At 39.1% G+C, this 16,507-nt stretch overlaps 1 protein-coding gene across 1 annotated transcript in view; it reads right to left on the bottom strand.

The window, feature by feature from the left end:
• Nucleotides 1-16,507, bottom strand: part of Mnat1 (MNAT1 component of CDK activating kinase) — a 154,854-nt gene that overhangs the window by 98,219 nt on the left and 40,128 nt on the right. The window contains exons 2-3 of the mRNA XM_021647256.2: nucleotides 9,932-10,084; nucleotides 7,551-7,624 (exon numbers count right to left, since the gene is read on the bottom strand). Coding sequence (XP_021502931.1) covers nucleotides 7,551-7,624; nucleotides 9,932-10,084 — 227 coding nt within the window. The remainder of the gene's footprint in view (nucleotides 1-7,550; nucleotides 7,625-9,931; nucleotides 10,085-16,507) is intronic.

Genomic DNA, 16,507 nt, shown 5'->3' with positions numbered 1-16,507 from the left:
AGGACTTTAATATAAGCAAATTAGAAAAGCTGAACTTTTATCAACAACAAACATGCTGTTTCTGTAAATGTTTGCCCAGCTGAGCATTTTGACATACCTATACATGCTCTACATCCCTAAGACTGAAGCTTTTCAATCTACCACCAGAGAAAAAAACTCTGTCCATATCAAGATCTGAGCCCCTTACTATCTCCATCTTAATCACCAGCTCTTCCTTCACCTCACTCTGCAATGACAATTCTCCTTCTGCAAATGCCAAAGATACATTACTGCTTACCAGTCTCTTCTACTTGTCCACTCTCTACCCTCTGTAATTTTTTCAGTGTACATGGTATTGTTAGACCTACTAGAATAGTCCTGTTTATTATTGATTTATTCTTGTTGTTAAATACAATCAAAAAAATAAGTAAACTTCAATTCTAAGTGAAATTATTTTCATTTGCTATTACAAATCTCATGAGAAATCCCAATAAAAGCAAAAAAAAAAAACACCTGTTTCATTTTTCACTTAAAAACATAAAGGTGTTAGCAATATAATAAAGATAAATCATGATCAGATAATACAACCTCTTTCTCTCAAAAATAAGGATCATAAAATTGAATCACTAACACAAAAACTTTTTAGATGAAGGAAGCTTATTCATGACACAGTGAATCGGGATGTATGAGAGCCTCAGAGAAGGGGCAGAAGCAAGCCCTGTCACAGTCACTGGACGCTCTATCTGTCTGCTGCTATAGCTCAGCTACTGACCTGACTCTAATCAAAAATTAAAAGCAAACAAAAAAACCTATTATATTTTCTGGAAGATTTAATGCTATTTAAGTACAATTTTAAAGTCTTTTGGCATTTGGAATTTACAATTAATGCCCTTTGGGCTTTCTCATCCTTTTAAAATAAGTATTCTCTGAACTCAAAGACTAATCTATTTATTATGAAGCTAAGAACAAATGTTTGAGATGATCCCTGGGGCCAAGAGGAACAAAAAGTTCTATGTCACCCCTACAGAGAAGGGCCTGTTGTAATGCCACAAGAAAGTTCATCTTCATGTATACCTTCTATAGTGAGTTTTTTATATCATTATTTAAAATTGCATATTTTAATTTTTATATGTGGACTATTCAAGAAAGCCTTAATGACATTTATATAACAAAATGTCTTCATCTCCATTTTGTGACTCCTCAACACTAACCTGAGCTACCTGGTATCTCTAAGCCTCTCACTGTCTATTTAAATGTCGTTAATGCTACACTTTGCTTACTACACAAGCAAAGTCAAAGCTTTTACATCGGTCAAAACACAGCTCTAGAAAACTTCCTTCTTGGTGATGGGCTAGTTAGTAGGTGTGAGGTCATTTTGATTTGTTGTTTGTTTTATGATTGGTTTTTCTTTGCAACCAAGGCTAGCCAGTAACTTATAGACATCTTGCCTGTCATTTGGATACTAGAATTGCCTGCACACCAGGCCAAACCTACACGCTCCTCTCTCATCTCTATTTCTCAGTACCCCATGCTCTAGACATAGGCTGCTAACTACTCATTAGACCCACCGTGTATTTTCAAAGCACTGAGGGGAAGAAAAGTCTACACTGCCACTATTTACGAGCAATATGAACTTGTCCACAATGCTTGAGCTCTTTGCGTTTGTTCTCCATATACAATGCCATAAAATGCCTGTCTCTTTTAGAATGTTGAAAATTACAGTGTGCTTGCAGCTCACGCTGGTAATCAGTACATGTCTATTAAGTTAACATTTTCTTCTTTTGAATAACAGAGAAAGTCAATACAGACAGCAAGGAAATTTAAGTATCTCTGAAAGGACAAATAAGGCATAAAGTAGACAGTTACAGAAACAAGATTTTGAAAGAACATTTTATTTCTACAATAACAATCTGAACATTGCCACACAACGAAGTGGTAGAACCACACCCAACAGTTTAAAAGCCTAAACTAAGTCTTTATCCAAACCCTCAATCCTGGACACTCCCCATGTACCAAAACAAAACAATCAAAACAAAACAAAAAACCGTAACTCTACAACATGCATTACCTTTTGCTGCGGAGGACAGAGGTCAACCTTAGGAGTCAGTTTTCATGAGGGCCATCAACCTTGTTTCTTTTTTCCTCCCCGAAACAGAAAGGTTTCTCTGTATAGCCCTGGCTGTTTTAGAACTTGTTCTCTAGACGAGGGTGGCCTCGAACTAGTAGAGATTTACCTGCCTCTGCCTCTTGAATGCGCCATCACCACCCAACATTCACCCTGTTTTTTGAGACAAGGCCTAGAATATGCCAAGTAAGTTAGGCTCTCTGGCTCAAGCCCTGTGAATCTGTCTCAGCCTCCTCAGTGCTGCGATCATAAGCACAAGGCAGCACAGCTGACCTTTTCACCTGGGTCCTAGAGGCTGAATTCAGGTCCTCATGCTTGCAGAGCAAGCACTTTGCCAACTCTCCCAGCCCTTCATTTGCATATCTTAACACCACTGAACTGAAATGTTCAAGGTCATATTTCAAGTCATCTGCCTATTCATTCCAAATCACTTCCAATGTGGAATCGGTGAGTGAATATTCTAAAACGTCTTTACTTTGCCCACCACTACTGTCTAGTCTATTTCCTCATTCTTATCCACACTACGACAACAGTCCCTTAAAAACCTCACTGGCTTCCTACAGGCCACAGACGAAATCTTTCCGACAGCCAAGTCTGCACAGCATCTCATTTCATAGTTACCTTTTGAAACATTTGTATTTACGTGTTTATTTTATTAGTGTGGGTGTTTTGCCTACATGCATGCCTGGTGCCCTCAGACAGAAGGGCTTCAGACCTCCCGGGATCAGAGTTTCAGACAGCTCTGTGATACCATCTGTATGCTGAGAAGCAAACTAGGTCCTCTGAAGAGCAGCCGTGCTTTTAAGAACTAAGCCATCTCTCCAATCTTTTTAAAAAACAGTAACTGTATGTATATATAGGATACACTGTGATATCTGGTATATGTACACATGTGGAATTACTACAGTAAGCTGATTAAGAAACCTATCACACCACATGCTCTTTTTTTGTAGTGGGACCATTTAGCAAGTGGTATCTAATTGTGATTGTAATTTGCATTTCCCCAATAATTAGGGATATTGAGAATTGTTACATATACGTGTTAATATGGTTTTGTTTTGTTTTGTTTTAGAAATATCTACTTGTTAACAAGATTATCTGCATTCTTGCTATTGAGTTGTTAAAGGTTTTTGTAAATTTCAGAGATGTGTTGATTTGAATATGTCCCCATAGCCTCAGACATTTGAAAGTTTGGTCCCATTTGGTGGTGCTGTTAGGGAAGCTTGGAGGATGTAGCTTTGTTGGAGGAAGTACATCACTGGAGGCAGGCTTTGAGAGTTTAAAGACTCTTGCTATTCCGAACAATGTATATTCCCTCTGTTCCAAGATGTGAGTCCTCACCTTCTTTCTCAAGCCACCACGTCTGCTGTTTGCTGTCATGCTTCCTTACCATGATGGTGATGGGTTCTTATCCCTCTGGGACAGTAAACCAAAATAAAGTCTTTCTACTAAATGTTACCTAGGCCATGGTATTTTATCACAGCAGTAGAAGTGGAACTGACAAGGAGTTAATGGTGGCTTTGTGGTTTGCAAATGTTTTCTACTCTTCTTTTCTTCTGTTTGTCTCCTTTGCTCTGGCAAAGCCTTTTAATTTGATCAATCCTCTCATCTCCTCCCTCTTCTTTTTCCTTCTCTGCCCCTCTGCTTTCCTCCTTACCTCCTCCCTCTAGGTTATTTTAACTGAAAAACACATAGCATAAATACACAGCTCTGACGGTTTTAATGTCAGCTTGCCACCAAGTGGAAACATCTGCGCAAGAAGCCTCACCTGAGGAGCTGTACTCATTCCCTGAAGAGAAGTGGACCAAATGCAGGTGGCACCTTCTGGCGTGGCCCAGATGAAAAAGAGATTACTCACAGTTTGCTTTCTTGGCCTCCCTCTTACAATCAAGTGCATTTACCATGTTGCTGCTAGGGATGGCAATTCCTTTGTTCATAGCAGAGCGAGCATTTCCAGGCTCCTATCACTGACTGAAGAACTGTGACTCTCCAACAATCTGCTAGGTCTTTGCACCAGACTGGGACTGCTGAGGCACACGGCCTTATATACTGTGTAACAGCTGAGTTATCAGCTTCTCCTGAGGGAGGCTGCCATTGTGGGACTCTGACTGTGGAAGACTGTTGGTCTCAAGGACCAAGCAACTATGGGTTTTGCTGCATCTCAGATGTGAAGCAGCTATTGTTACTATTTCAAGAAATGCTAATTTAATGATATTATATGTATAATAACTTAATATAATTTTCATTCTATTGATTCTGTTCCTCTAGGGAACCCTGACTAATACAGCAGTTTGGAAGTCTGAGTAAGAATGGCCCTCATAGTCATATGTTTGAGTACTTGGTCCCCAATTGGTGGAACTGTTTGGGAAGGATTAGGAAGTGTGCCCTTGTTGGAGGTGAGTCACTAGGGGCAGGCTTTGAGGATTCAAAAGATTCCAGTCTTTCCAGTGTGCTCTGTCTCCTGTGTATAGATCAAGATATAAGCTCCTGGCTGCTCCTACTCCCTTCATGCCTTCACTCTACCATCATAGACTCTAACCCTCTGGAACTATACGCCCAATTAAACTCTATCTTTTGTAAGTTTGCCTTGGTTATCGTGTGTCATCTCAGCAATAGAAAAGTAACTAATACAGCAGTCATTCTCTAAGTGAATAAATCCAAGACTTTAATTGGAGTTCTTCTTTCTTATATAAATCATACTACCACCTACAGTGCTATTTCCATTTTTTAGGGGAAGCAAAAGCATAGTTATATGATTTTGAACTAAACTGCATTAAATAATAAGCACAATTGGCCTAAGAAAGCTTGATCACTGGTACAAATAATTAATGGTATATAACACTGGAGAGCAGAATAGAGATGTACTTGAGGACAGCTTTTAACGCAAAGCATTTCCCATGCATCACCATGCTTTGGCATGAGTCAGCACAGTCTACAGAAGGACGGGAAAATATCAGTTCCTCCAATGAGACAATTAACTAGACATTGGTTCAGAATTTCTACATATTTTAAAGACAGGCTTTCATGAAATATATATAGTAGCATAATCATTTTCAAGTCAAATGCACTGATTTATCTATAGTTTCTCTATCTGGTGAAGTGATAATGGCTCACTGAGTAAAGTGCTTGCTATTCAAGCATAAGAACCCAAGTTTGGATCCCCAGCACCCACATAAAAAGCAAGGCATGGCAGGATATACCTGTAACCCCAGCACTGTGGTTGAGAGACAGGAAAAGCCCAGGGATTTGTTCAGCAGCCAATCTAGCCAATAGGTGAGCTTCACATTCAGCAAGAAACTCTGTCTCAAGAAATAAAGTGGAGAATGACAGAGACATCCAACACTGACCTCTGGCCTCAATACCCACACGCATGGGTGTACGTACCAACATACAGTCACAGAGAGAGAAAAAATATAGGCCAGGTATGATGGTGCATGCCTGTCATCTCAACTCTCGGAAAAAGAGGCAGGAAAACTCTTTGCAGGCTCAAAGCCAACTTGACCTACCTAACAGTTATCAGAACATCCGAGGCCACATAGTAAGACTCCATCACGAAGAAAAGGAAAATAAAAAAATTTTACATGTTGTCTAGTCATAGACAATTTGTAAATTGTCTGTCTTACTCTGTCCTGTTAATCCTTGTGCCAATTTCCAACATGACCCTGGTTTTACATATGGGCCCCAGGTTGACAATTCTTTCAAATTAGTTCATCTCACAGGAAAAAAGTACGTAAACAGGCTTAACCAGAAGCTCATGAAAAATCAAAGTCCCCTGTTGTTTCATCCCTTAAGCCTGGTCTCCAGTTTGTCTTTCCATTTCCTTCAGCTACCTAGGATACTTGGTTGGAGCTGTAACAGTGTTTTCAACTTGCCTGTAAGCGCTATACCCTCTTTTTGCCTTTCCGAATCAGCAGGGCTTTGACTAATGTACTGCCTTTCATATATATGCACACTGTCTCTTTGTGATGCTGTTCCCCTGCTTGTCCTGTACCAAAGCAACTTCTTAGTCTATATCCTAATGTCCGACTAAGCACAGGTACTCATTGTAGCTAACATACACACAAAGCACAAATGACATTAGAATGAAAAACACCAGTTCTAAGGTACTAAACTATATCAGAAAGAAATTCTAATTATGCTCTGCACATGCTTCTACTGTGACATACCAGGTAACTTGGACACTTTAGAAAGTCCTGATAAGAGAGGTATCTGGACTTTATCAGAAGGAATTTATAAAAAATTTTAATCCTAAGAATTATAGATTTGAATTGTTAAAATAATTAGTTCCTAAAGAATTTGAAGTTTTTAATTTGCCATATATAAAAACCTTCTGGTGATCCTTTTAGCATATTTAAATAATAAAGTTATGCTTTGGGAGAATAGAAAGATGACTCTTTGATCCTCACAGTTTCAGTCTAGTTTTCTTAGGCTATACCCTTTTATCACTTGAGGAGATGTGCTCTGTGGTCTGTACCTGCTCAATGTGTGCTGCACAGTTCCGTATTTAGTGCACACACGCGGTGGTCAGAGGACAACATGGGGGCTGGTGCTCCTCTGACACTGTGGGAAGGAGCTCGAGTCTTTGCGCTTACTGGCAAGCATCCTGCTCTGACTATCACAGCTTTAGAGAGCATAACTTTTCATCACTACATCACAATTTTCACACCTTTTAACAGCTTTGAAATTTTCTTTAGCAAAAAACGAGACAAGCAGCAATCCCTAACCCAACACTGAAAGAGAGGAAAGCAAACAGAAACAGTGTACTTTCGTGACTAATCCCACTGAAGAGAAGCACTGCGTCTCGGCAACACCGCCAGGTAAAATTCTCCTCAACAGTCAACTGCTTCAAACCCCTCCCAACCCAGTGTTACACAGGCATAAATGATAATACACAGTCTGTCTTCTGTTGTCCTAGATGGAGCTAAAGACACTCCTACGACGTCATCAGCAGTTCCTGTGGCTTAAACTGCTTTGGCAAAGTATGGACACATCATTCGTCCAGCCAAGAAGTGCTACTTGACGAATAGTTTCTCCAGGATAAAATTACTTAAAAATACCCTTTAGTGGCCCAGCATGGTGCATGCCTATAATCCCTGCACTCAGAAGGCAAAGTCAGGCGGTCTCCGGCAGGGTTTTCAGGGTTTTTGTTGTTTTTTTTTTTTTTTGTTTCTGTGAGGTCAAGGCCAGCCTCGTCTACAAAGCTACTCCAGGACAACAGGGCTTGTTGAGACAGAGAAACCCTGTCTCAAAAAACCAAAAAGAATACTCTTTAGTTATAGTATAATTTAAAGTTGACAAACATAATTCAATTACAAAAAAAAAAAGGAACATCAGCTACCACTACCACAACAGAATCGATCAGGAGCCTTTTGTGTGAGACACTGTCCAGGCATCTAAAAGATAAGAGCACAAGCTCTCAAGGCTAGCACATCAAATGAAAACATACCGATTTCCTCCACTTCTTCCAGAAAATCATTGTACTCTCTCAGACTAGGAAAATCTTCTTCCCTTTTGTTGTATCTGCGGAGAAGAAAAATATCAACGTATCGCCTATCACTGCAGACCATCTTATTATCACGGGCACCTTGCTCACCCTGCTTAATTCAGACATGCTGTATAGAAAAGGACTGTTTACTGGATAAAGAATTGTTTTCTTGAGGCCAGACTTTTAACTAGACCAAAAATGAAAGCTGGGTTTTCGGGGATTTTTTGTTTCATTTTGTTTGTTGTTGTTGTTGTTTAAGTTCGTTTTGTTTTGTTTTTCTGATTCTTTTGAGGGGTGTGGAAGGTTGATTTTTGTTCACAAAAGGCATGTGCTCTACTGCTGAGCTATGCATGCAACCCAAAAACACTGTTCTTAAAACTCTTATGATTACAGAAAATGTAAAATCAGAAGAGAATAGTATCATATACACAATTTTTTAAAGACTTAAGAAAAAAGGGATATACTTAGGTGCTTTGGGGATTTGGAAATGAACTTAAAGAAGATATATCACTGAAATTATATTACTTATTTATTATAGAGCCGTTAATTACAGAAAACTAAAGCTCAATTGAAAAAAAGACTATTTTTTTCATGACAATAATGACTTAAAACATTTAGGTCTACCAGCTAGTGGAGATACACACCTTTAATCCCAGCACTTGGGAAGCAGAGGCAGGCAGATCTCTGAGTTCGAATCTAGCCTAGTCAACAGAGTAAATTCCAGGACAGGCAGAATTACACAGAGAAGCTCTATGTGGGGGTTTGGGTGGTAGGGAGGCTACATCATAAAAATATGTAAATATTGTAATGTGCCTACAAATAATAACAAAAATAAAAATAACAAAATAAAAATACAACTAAAAAGGTTAAAGATAAAATATCAGAATGTAAAAGGTGACTCTTTGAAGTAATACAAGCAAAAATAAAGAAAAAAGTCAGCTGGATCACTGAAATGTATTACTGATTCAAAACCTAGGAAAATGTTACTAAACCATTAGTAAACTGTATACCCCCAAAATAAGAACTGCAAGGGGGAGATAGCTCAGTGGTTAAAAGCCTGTATTACCCTCAGGATAGCAAGCTCATGAGGAAAACCATTTCTCCCGCCTTCCTTCTCTTCGCCCCTACAGAACTTCTAGCGGCACCATATTGGCCAGGGCGTGGGAGGCCCACCACCTCCGTGATCCATCCCAGGCACCATGAGGAGGGCCCCGGGAAGAATTTGCCACTTTCAGTAGAAAACAAGTGGCGGCGGCTGGCTAGGAGGACTTTGTGCTTTAGATCTGAATTTGCTGTACTTTCTTTTATAGTAAGGAACCTACTACTTAAAAAACAAGAATGTTTAATTCATCCTTTTAGTAGATATGAAGAATGTTTAAGAGGTGTGACCTCTGAAAAGTAGATTAAACTCTTGAACTCTCATACTAGACAAGATTAGAAATAAACTAATGACATGAAAAAGAAAAAGAGAAGAGAGAGAACCTGCACTACTCTTGCAAGGAGCAGTTTCCAGCCCCTCCAGCTAGGAGTTCAGAACTGCCTGTCACTCCCGCTCCTGGTGGGTCCAGCACCAACACCTCCGGCTCCCAGAATACCAGCGCTCATTTGTACAAACCCACACACAGATACACTCACAATACAGATAATTTAAAAAACAAAATGAGCCATTTTTTAAAAATTAAGACATGAAGTAAGGGTGAGATGTGTGGCTCAGAGACAGCAAATGCTTCAAGTACTCAAGGCATTGGGTTCAGACTCCCAAGACCAAACCACAAAACAAAACCGTAAGAAAATGTGTCAACTCTAAAATAATAAAGTATCTTACAACAAAAGGACAGATAAAATAAAGCTCAAAACTACTAAATGCAACACATGCATACAAAAAAAATAGCTAATATTTTAGTGTATCTAATTACGCTTCAAACTGAAACGTAAATATTACTTCTTTAGTCCTTACAGAAAATTTATTTTTTTCGCTCTTTTATTTTCTGTCTTTAATATCCTATGTTACTTTATTAGTAAGTCAGGAAAACAAGGTTTATAGCTATTTTATACATTATTTATTAATCCCTGTTAATATATATTACACAGGTATTTATTTGTTAACTAATAAGTAGCAAATGAATACACAGACAACATCAAGACGGCTCTTCTTAAACAAAGGTTAGATACTACACTTTTCTCTAAACTTAATAAATTTTGTAAAATAAGAATATAGATGGTTTTATAACTTGTTATTTGCCAATTTGCTCAAAAATAACGTAAGAAAATAATAATCATGACTACTGAAATAACTGTTGAGGTTTTCTTTGCTGGCCAAATCCCTTAAACATAGCACTTACATCTTTAGTACTTTTTTCCGAATCTCAACCTCCTTGTCAACAGTGGGGTCTTCAAAGAGCTGCACCCTGAAGCTGCTCTTTCTCAGTGGGGCGCCGCACTCAGGGCAGTTCCCAGCCCCTCTCACAAACAGCAAATCCACACAGCTCTCACACCTATAAAGAAAGAGCACACGCAGTAGTGACAGTTAAACAAGAAGAGGTCATGAATATGAAAGGGAATTGGGGAAACAGGATGAAGCGGAGTAGGGAGAGGGAGACGTGGAAATGATGCAAAACAGTATTCATGGATGAAATTCTCAAAAGGAAGGAAAAAAGAAAGAAAACATAAGATTTAAGGTAGTGTTCAAATCTACAAGATTGAACAGTCTGCCCTTCAGGGTAGGATTTGGGATAAAAATTTCATTGATACTTATAATTTTAAAAAAAATAAAACTGAAATACCACTTTTATTTTTTTCAGACATAAATAACTGAAAAGACACCAGTTATAGAAATGTACAACATGAATAAATTAAATGAGGACGAAGAAGGTTCAGAAGTGAAAAGCACTAACAATGAGTCATGAAAAGACTCCCTCTGCACCGTCAAGTCCCTTCCAAACTTTGAGATAGGCTGGTGCGACGACACGCCAGTGAAGTGCCTGCCCTGCAAACATGTGGGTATGAGTTTGGGCTTCCAGCAGCCACATAAAGGCTGGGTGTGGAGGTACACCACTGTAACCCAGTACTGAGGAGGCAGAGACACGGGCTACCTAGTAAAACGGTCTAGCTAACCTGTGAGCCCCATTCAGGGGGAGGCCTCACTGCAAAACAGCAGGTAGAGGATGACTGAGGAAGACCCCCAACACTGGCCTCGCTCTCTCTATCTTTCTCTCTATCTTTCTCACATATACACACACAATATATATAAATCAATGTAAATTTTAAAATCCTAATGACAAAAAATTTCACAGATCATAGCAGTCATTCCCAAGATCAACAAAACCATAAAGCAGTATTTCATTTCTGCTATATCTTGAGGCTAGAAGAAATTAAAATCAACTTCAAGAGTTGAAAACTAATAGTTCAGTTATTCAGAATATATGTCAAATACATTAATATTTCTAAAATATTTATATTTAGGGCTGAGAAGATGGATCAATGGGTAGGAACACTTGCTTTATACAAACATGAGGACCTGAGTTCAGCTCCTAGTAAAAAGTTGGGCATGGCCACATATGTACCTCTAACTCTAGTGCTGCAGGAAGTGGAGACAAGGATTGATTAGGCTTGCTCGCTATCACCCAGCGCCAGGGTTAGAGAGCGGAAGAGCAGGACCCATATCATCGTCTGATCTCCAAGCAAGCACAGGGATATACTACCCACACACCAATGCACACGCATATCCACCATACTCAACATATACATACATATACTCATGCAAATAAAAATAAATAAATAAATATTCCTTAAAGTGTTATTATATGTTAGACATATATTGTTTGTTTCTAATCAAGTGTATTTGTTTTAATCATTTCCTATGTAGAGCAACATACCCCAGTTTTGATGTGACTACTGCAATACTGTCTTAGTCAGTGTTCTGCTTTGAACAGACAGCTTGACCAGGGCAACTCTTAGAAAAGAAAGCACTTAACTGGGGGCTTGCTTACAGTGTCTGAGGCTTAGTACACTATCATCATGGTGGCACACAAGCAGAAATTGTGCAGGACGAATAATTGAGAGCTAATACTGATCTGCTGGCCAAGAAAGAGATGCTAAGCTTTGCATGGACTTTTGAAACCTCAAAGCCCACTGCACACTTCCTCCAACACGGCCACACCTCCTAATCCTTTCAAATAGTGCCTGCCTCTCCCTGGTGACCAAGCATTCAAATGGATGAGCCTATGGGTCACTCTTATTCAAACCACCACAAATATACATCTAGCCATGATTCTCCATCTATGAAAAAGACACACTACGGTAGTAGAAAACACTAAGAAAACATGAAAGACTACTACAAAAAACAATGAAAGAGCAGGCCAAGAGCCTGACTAACAAAACAGCTGCATTTCAACAACAAAAGATTTTCTGCTTCTCCTTCTGCAGAGACCATGGTCCTGCTTTCTCCCAGCCTCTGGTCCTCCTCGCCCTGCTTTGGTGCCCACACCCACATGACAGGCCCTCCCATGATGCCAATGATAGTCCTCCTCTTCCTGAGATGATGCCCAGGGGACTGGATCCTGGAATAAGGCCAAACATGGGAAACCACATGGCCATGATGCCCAGGCCACCAATTATGAGACCTCCCATTAGCACCATGACAGTACCCACTGGGACTGGCATGACCCAAGTAGACAGACTGGTTATGAACTACTTGTGTTTCACCAGGAGACCTCAGTGCTGAGCCTGAGTGCTTTCTAGCTGCATGATAAAAAAGACTTCCCCCTTCCTGGCGAAGAAAATAGTTCTGAAAGGATAAGTGGGATAAAAAAGTGCAGCTTCACTTGCATTATAAAATGTGAAAATAAAATTGTCAGCTCTTTTAGTTTTTAAAAACCTATTTTAAAGTCAAAATAATTGAAACAGTATTGCTGTGGGTTAGCTGAACGTTAAAATCTGTGCCAGAATAAATGGGACCCTAGGTTCAATTCCCTGTGTGCGCACACACACACATACGAACACACACATACTTCAGAAAAGGTTAGAAAAAGAAACAACTTTTTCTAAGATTTATTTATGTGTATGCATGTCTTGCCTGCATATGTGTATGTGCATCACCTGCATGCCTGGTTCTCATGGAGGTCAGAAGGTGACAGATCTGGAAAAGCAGTTATGGACAGTTGTGAGCCACCATGGGGGTGACAGAACACAGGTCCACTGCATGCTCTTGACCACTGAGCCATCTCTCCAGCCTCAAGAAGCTACACTTTAGAATTCCCTTACACTATTTTTAATTTTATCTATCTTCTGATTTACTTATTTGTTTGGGGGCTAGGGAATGATACGAGAGCCCTGAACACAGCTAAGCACATGCTCTGAACTACATTCCCAGGCTTTCTCTTTCTGATTTTACCTGCAAAAGAATAAAACAAAATAAAAACACCCTTAATGTTTAAACAATATAAAGCATACCAAGAAAAAAAAAAAAGCTTCAAATCATTCGGCTCTGTGCCTCGCTTCTAACAAACTGCTGATTTTGTTTATATGGGCACATCTTTTCCGATGTATTTATAGAGTACAGACATGGATGTTTAGACACACAAAAGAACAGAAGAAAAGTTGATAATTGCTAGTTGTATTTCTCTGGCAGCATAACCACCAGGTCAGCACTATGTGGGCAATTGCTTGCCTGCAACATTTCTGGGAATTCTTCCAAACAAAATCTTATTTTACAGAACACAGGAAAAATTGCCGAAAAGGTCTAAATCGTTAGTTATTATGTTTACAGTTTTCTTTTTTAAAGGTCACGATGACACCTTCCCCTTTCCCCTCTGAATGACTTATTAGTGTCAGATTTTATTTTCTTTCCTGAAGAGTATTTAATTAAGACCAGGAATGGGTCCACATCTGTAAATCCCAGAACTTGAGAGGCGGAGGCAGGAGCATCGCCATGAATTTGAGCCAACCAGCCTAGGAAAGCCTGAGGCTACACAGCGAGTTCTATATTAAGCTGTGTTACAGAGCCAAACCCTACCTCACAACCTTCTACCTGTTCTGCTGATCCACCACACTGCCTAGCCTTCCTGGTGACCCAGCTCCAGCTTTCTTTTGGCTTCATGAGTGCAGCCTGTAGCGTCTCCTCTCCCAGCCCAGGCAAGCCAGGCCTTTATCCAACAGAAACCAAAGAGAAAACACCTGTTTATGCCTGTTATGTTGAAAGCAAAACCGTTTGTTTAAAAAAAAAAAAAAAAGTTTGTAGTTTCTGACCCCCCAAAAAATGTTAATTACTTTAAAAACGAGAGCTAAACCTACACGCAGAAGACTGAGCAGTCCATATACAAAAACTCACTTAAAATGTATTAATGACAGAAATAGAGCAGCTAAACGAAACACTAGTAATAGAGGGTTAAACCCATGACCATGACCAGGGATTCTTCTATATGGCACCAAAAACATAGCAACAACAACAATAAAAAATTAAAAAAAAAAAGGAGAAGCCACGTGAAAGTTGTCAAACTTTTAAGAATTTGTGCAGCAGGGACTGGACAGCTGGCTCTATGATAAGAGCACTTGCTGTTCTTCCAGCAGACTAGAGTTCAGTAACCAGCACCCTCATCACACATCTCACAAACACCTCTAACTACAGCTCCAGGGCATCTGAAGTGATAGTCTGGGCTCTGCAGCCATCTATACACATCACGCGCGTGTGCACACACACACACCTTGCACAGGAGCCAGATGTGGTGGCACACCTCTTTAACCCCAGCACTCAGGAGGCAGAGGCAAGCAGATTTCTGAGTTGAGACCAGCCTGGTCTACAGAGGAAGTTCTAGGACAGGCAGAGCTATGTAGAGAAACTCTTATCTTGAAGAGCAAATTTTTAAAAAAATTATTTGTGCAGCAGAGGATATTACTCAGAAGTAAAATGACAATCTATAAAATGGGAAGGACCAAGATGAAGGTCTGCTCTCCACAGAAGATGAAGAAATCTTATAGCTCAGGGACAAAAAGATAATAAAACTACCAAAGACTGAAAAGGAAAATCTTCAAAAAAAGATAGACAAATCACCAAAGAATGCCATGACCAGTCACTAGAGAAAAGCAAATTTAACCATGACTTTATTTTATATGTATAAGGGTAATTATAATTTTTTAAATGTGAAAGAGTCAGCAAAATATGGAGAAATCCAATCCCTCAAACATTACTAGTGGAAATGTAAAAGAGTTCAATTGTTATGGAAAACAGCTTGGTGGTTCATCAAGAAGCAGAATAGCATTTATTACATGACCAAGCAATTCCACCCAAAAACAGGTGCTCAAACAAATGCATGTGCAGGCATGCTCACAAACAGCAGTGTTCACAACAACCAAAAGGAAGGCAGAACCCAAATGTCTACCAACGGATGAATACAAGAACAAATTGTGATGTGGAAACACAATTGAATCATTCGACCAGAAAAAGAACCTTGCAAAACATATGCCAAGTGAAAGGAGTAAGACACAAAAGGCCACATATTACATAATCCTGTTTTGTGCAAGATAAAGAATAGGCAAAGAAACAGACTGATTTACTAGAAATAAGGACCAGAAATAAATGCTTAACAGATATAGGGTTTCCTTTGGTGGTGATAAAAATGTTTTGGAATTAGAGAGAGGTGATACTTGTACAACACTATAGATGTACAAAATGCACAGAATTATCCATTTTAAAGTGGTGAATTTTATGTAATTAATTTATATTTATTCATTTTATATGGGAGTTTCTTAAGACAGTGTCTCACTTTCTTATCTAGACTGGTCTTGAATTTATTATGTAGTCCAGGCTGACCTCTGGGCAATCCTCATGCCTTAGCCTCCCGTCCAATTCCTGGGATTATTAGACATGAGTTATCATGCTCAGCTCTGAGTCTTATTTTCATTTTTAAAATTTTACAAACAGAGGTGGAGGCATGTGCTTGTAGTTTCACCTGCTTTGGGGGCTGATACAGTAAGATCACTTTTGCTCAGGAGGTTGAGCCTTGATTTAGGATAATAGTGAGATCCTTTTAAAAGAATAAAAGAAAGAAAGAAGGAAAGAAGAAGACCCCAAGCTCAGAAGGAAATAAAATAAAGCTAATGTTTTTAAAAAAGAAAGAAAACATCTGGAAGGGACTAGGCAGAGCTGTGGGCCAGCAGAAGGCAGGTTTTGAGACAGGGTCTTGATCTACATTAGCCTGCAGCAGAGAATATCTTTTAGTCATTTCTAATGCACCCAGGTAACCTTCCCTATATCGTGATAACTGAACTGTAAGTTTTCCATAGGTTAAAGGTTCGGAAATGCACCAGGTACATAATATGTTCCCAGTGAATATTAACTATTACAAAGACTTTCCAATGAATCAATAGGGACCAAAATTCAAAGGCACACTAATATCAAGAATCACAAATATCAAAATACCCAGAAGAAATGGGCTGAACTGACCCAGGTCTTGAGAAATGTAATGGCCTTAAAGACAAAATACTGACATTTCTAAATACAAAGTATAAAGAACAACAAAAATAAGAGCCATTATACTCACAATTTAGAAATACAACAATAAAAAAACTTGATAAAACAGTTTCTGTAAGGTAGTCATATTCTTTTTTTCCAATTCCACTGGGACTCTAAAAAGGCAGAGAGTAATGTGCTTTCAGAAAGACTGACACAGCCTCAATGGTTCCCCCAATCCTCCCTCTACAAAATATAACATTTTATTTTTTTAGAAAATGGATGAAAATTTTGTCTCTATAATGTTATATTTTACTGAAAAACACCTATAGATAAATATTGCTTATTAATTTTTTCCTAGGTAAGTCTGACATTCCAAGAAGATGTATATGGATTCCTTTAACATCAAAATACAAGCACATGCAGAGAAACAAACAGGCTTTAGTTTGAAAAGCATAAAGAAAGCCTGGCA

The sequence above is a fragment of the Meriones unguiculatus genome, chromosome 7, assembly GCF_030254825.1.
Source record: "Meriones unguiculatus strain TT.TT164.6M chromosome 7, Bangor_MerUng_6.1, whole genome shotgun sequence".
NCBI classification, from domain to species: Eukaryota; Metazoa; Chordata; class Mammalia; order Rodentia; family Muridae; genus Meriones; species Meriones unguiculatus.
This window is presented reverse-complemented; position numbering and strand designations above follow the sequence as displayed.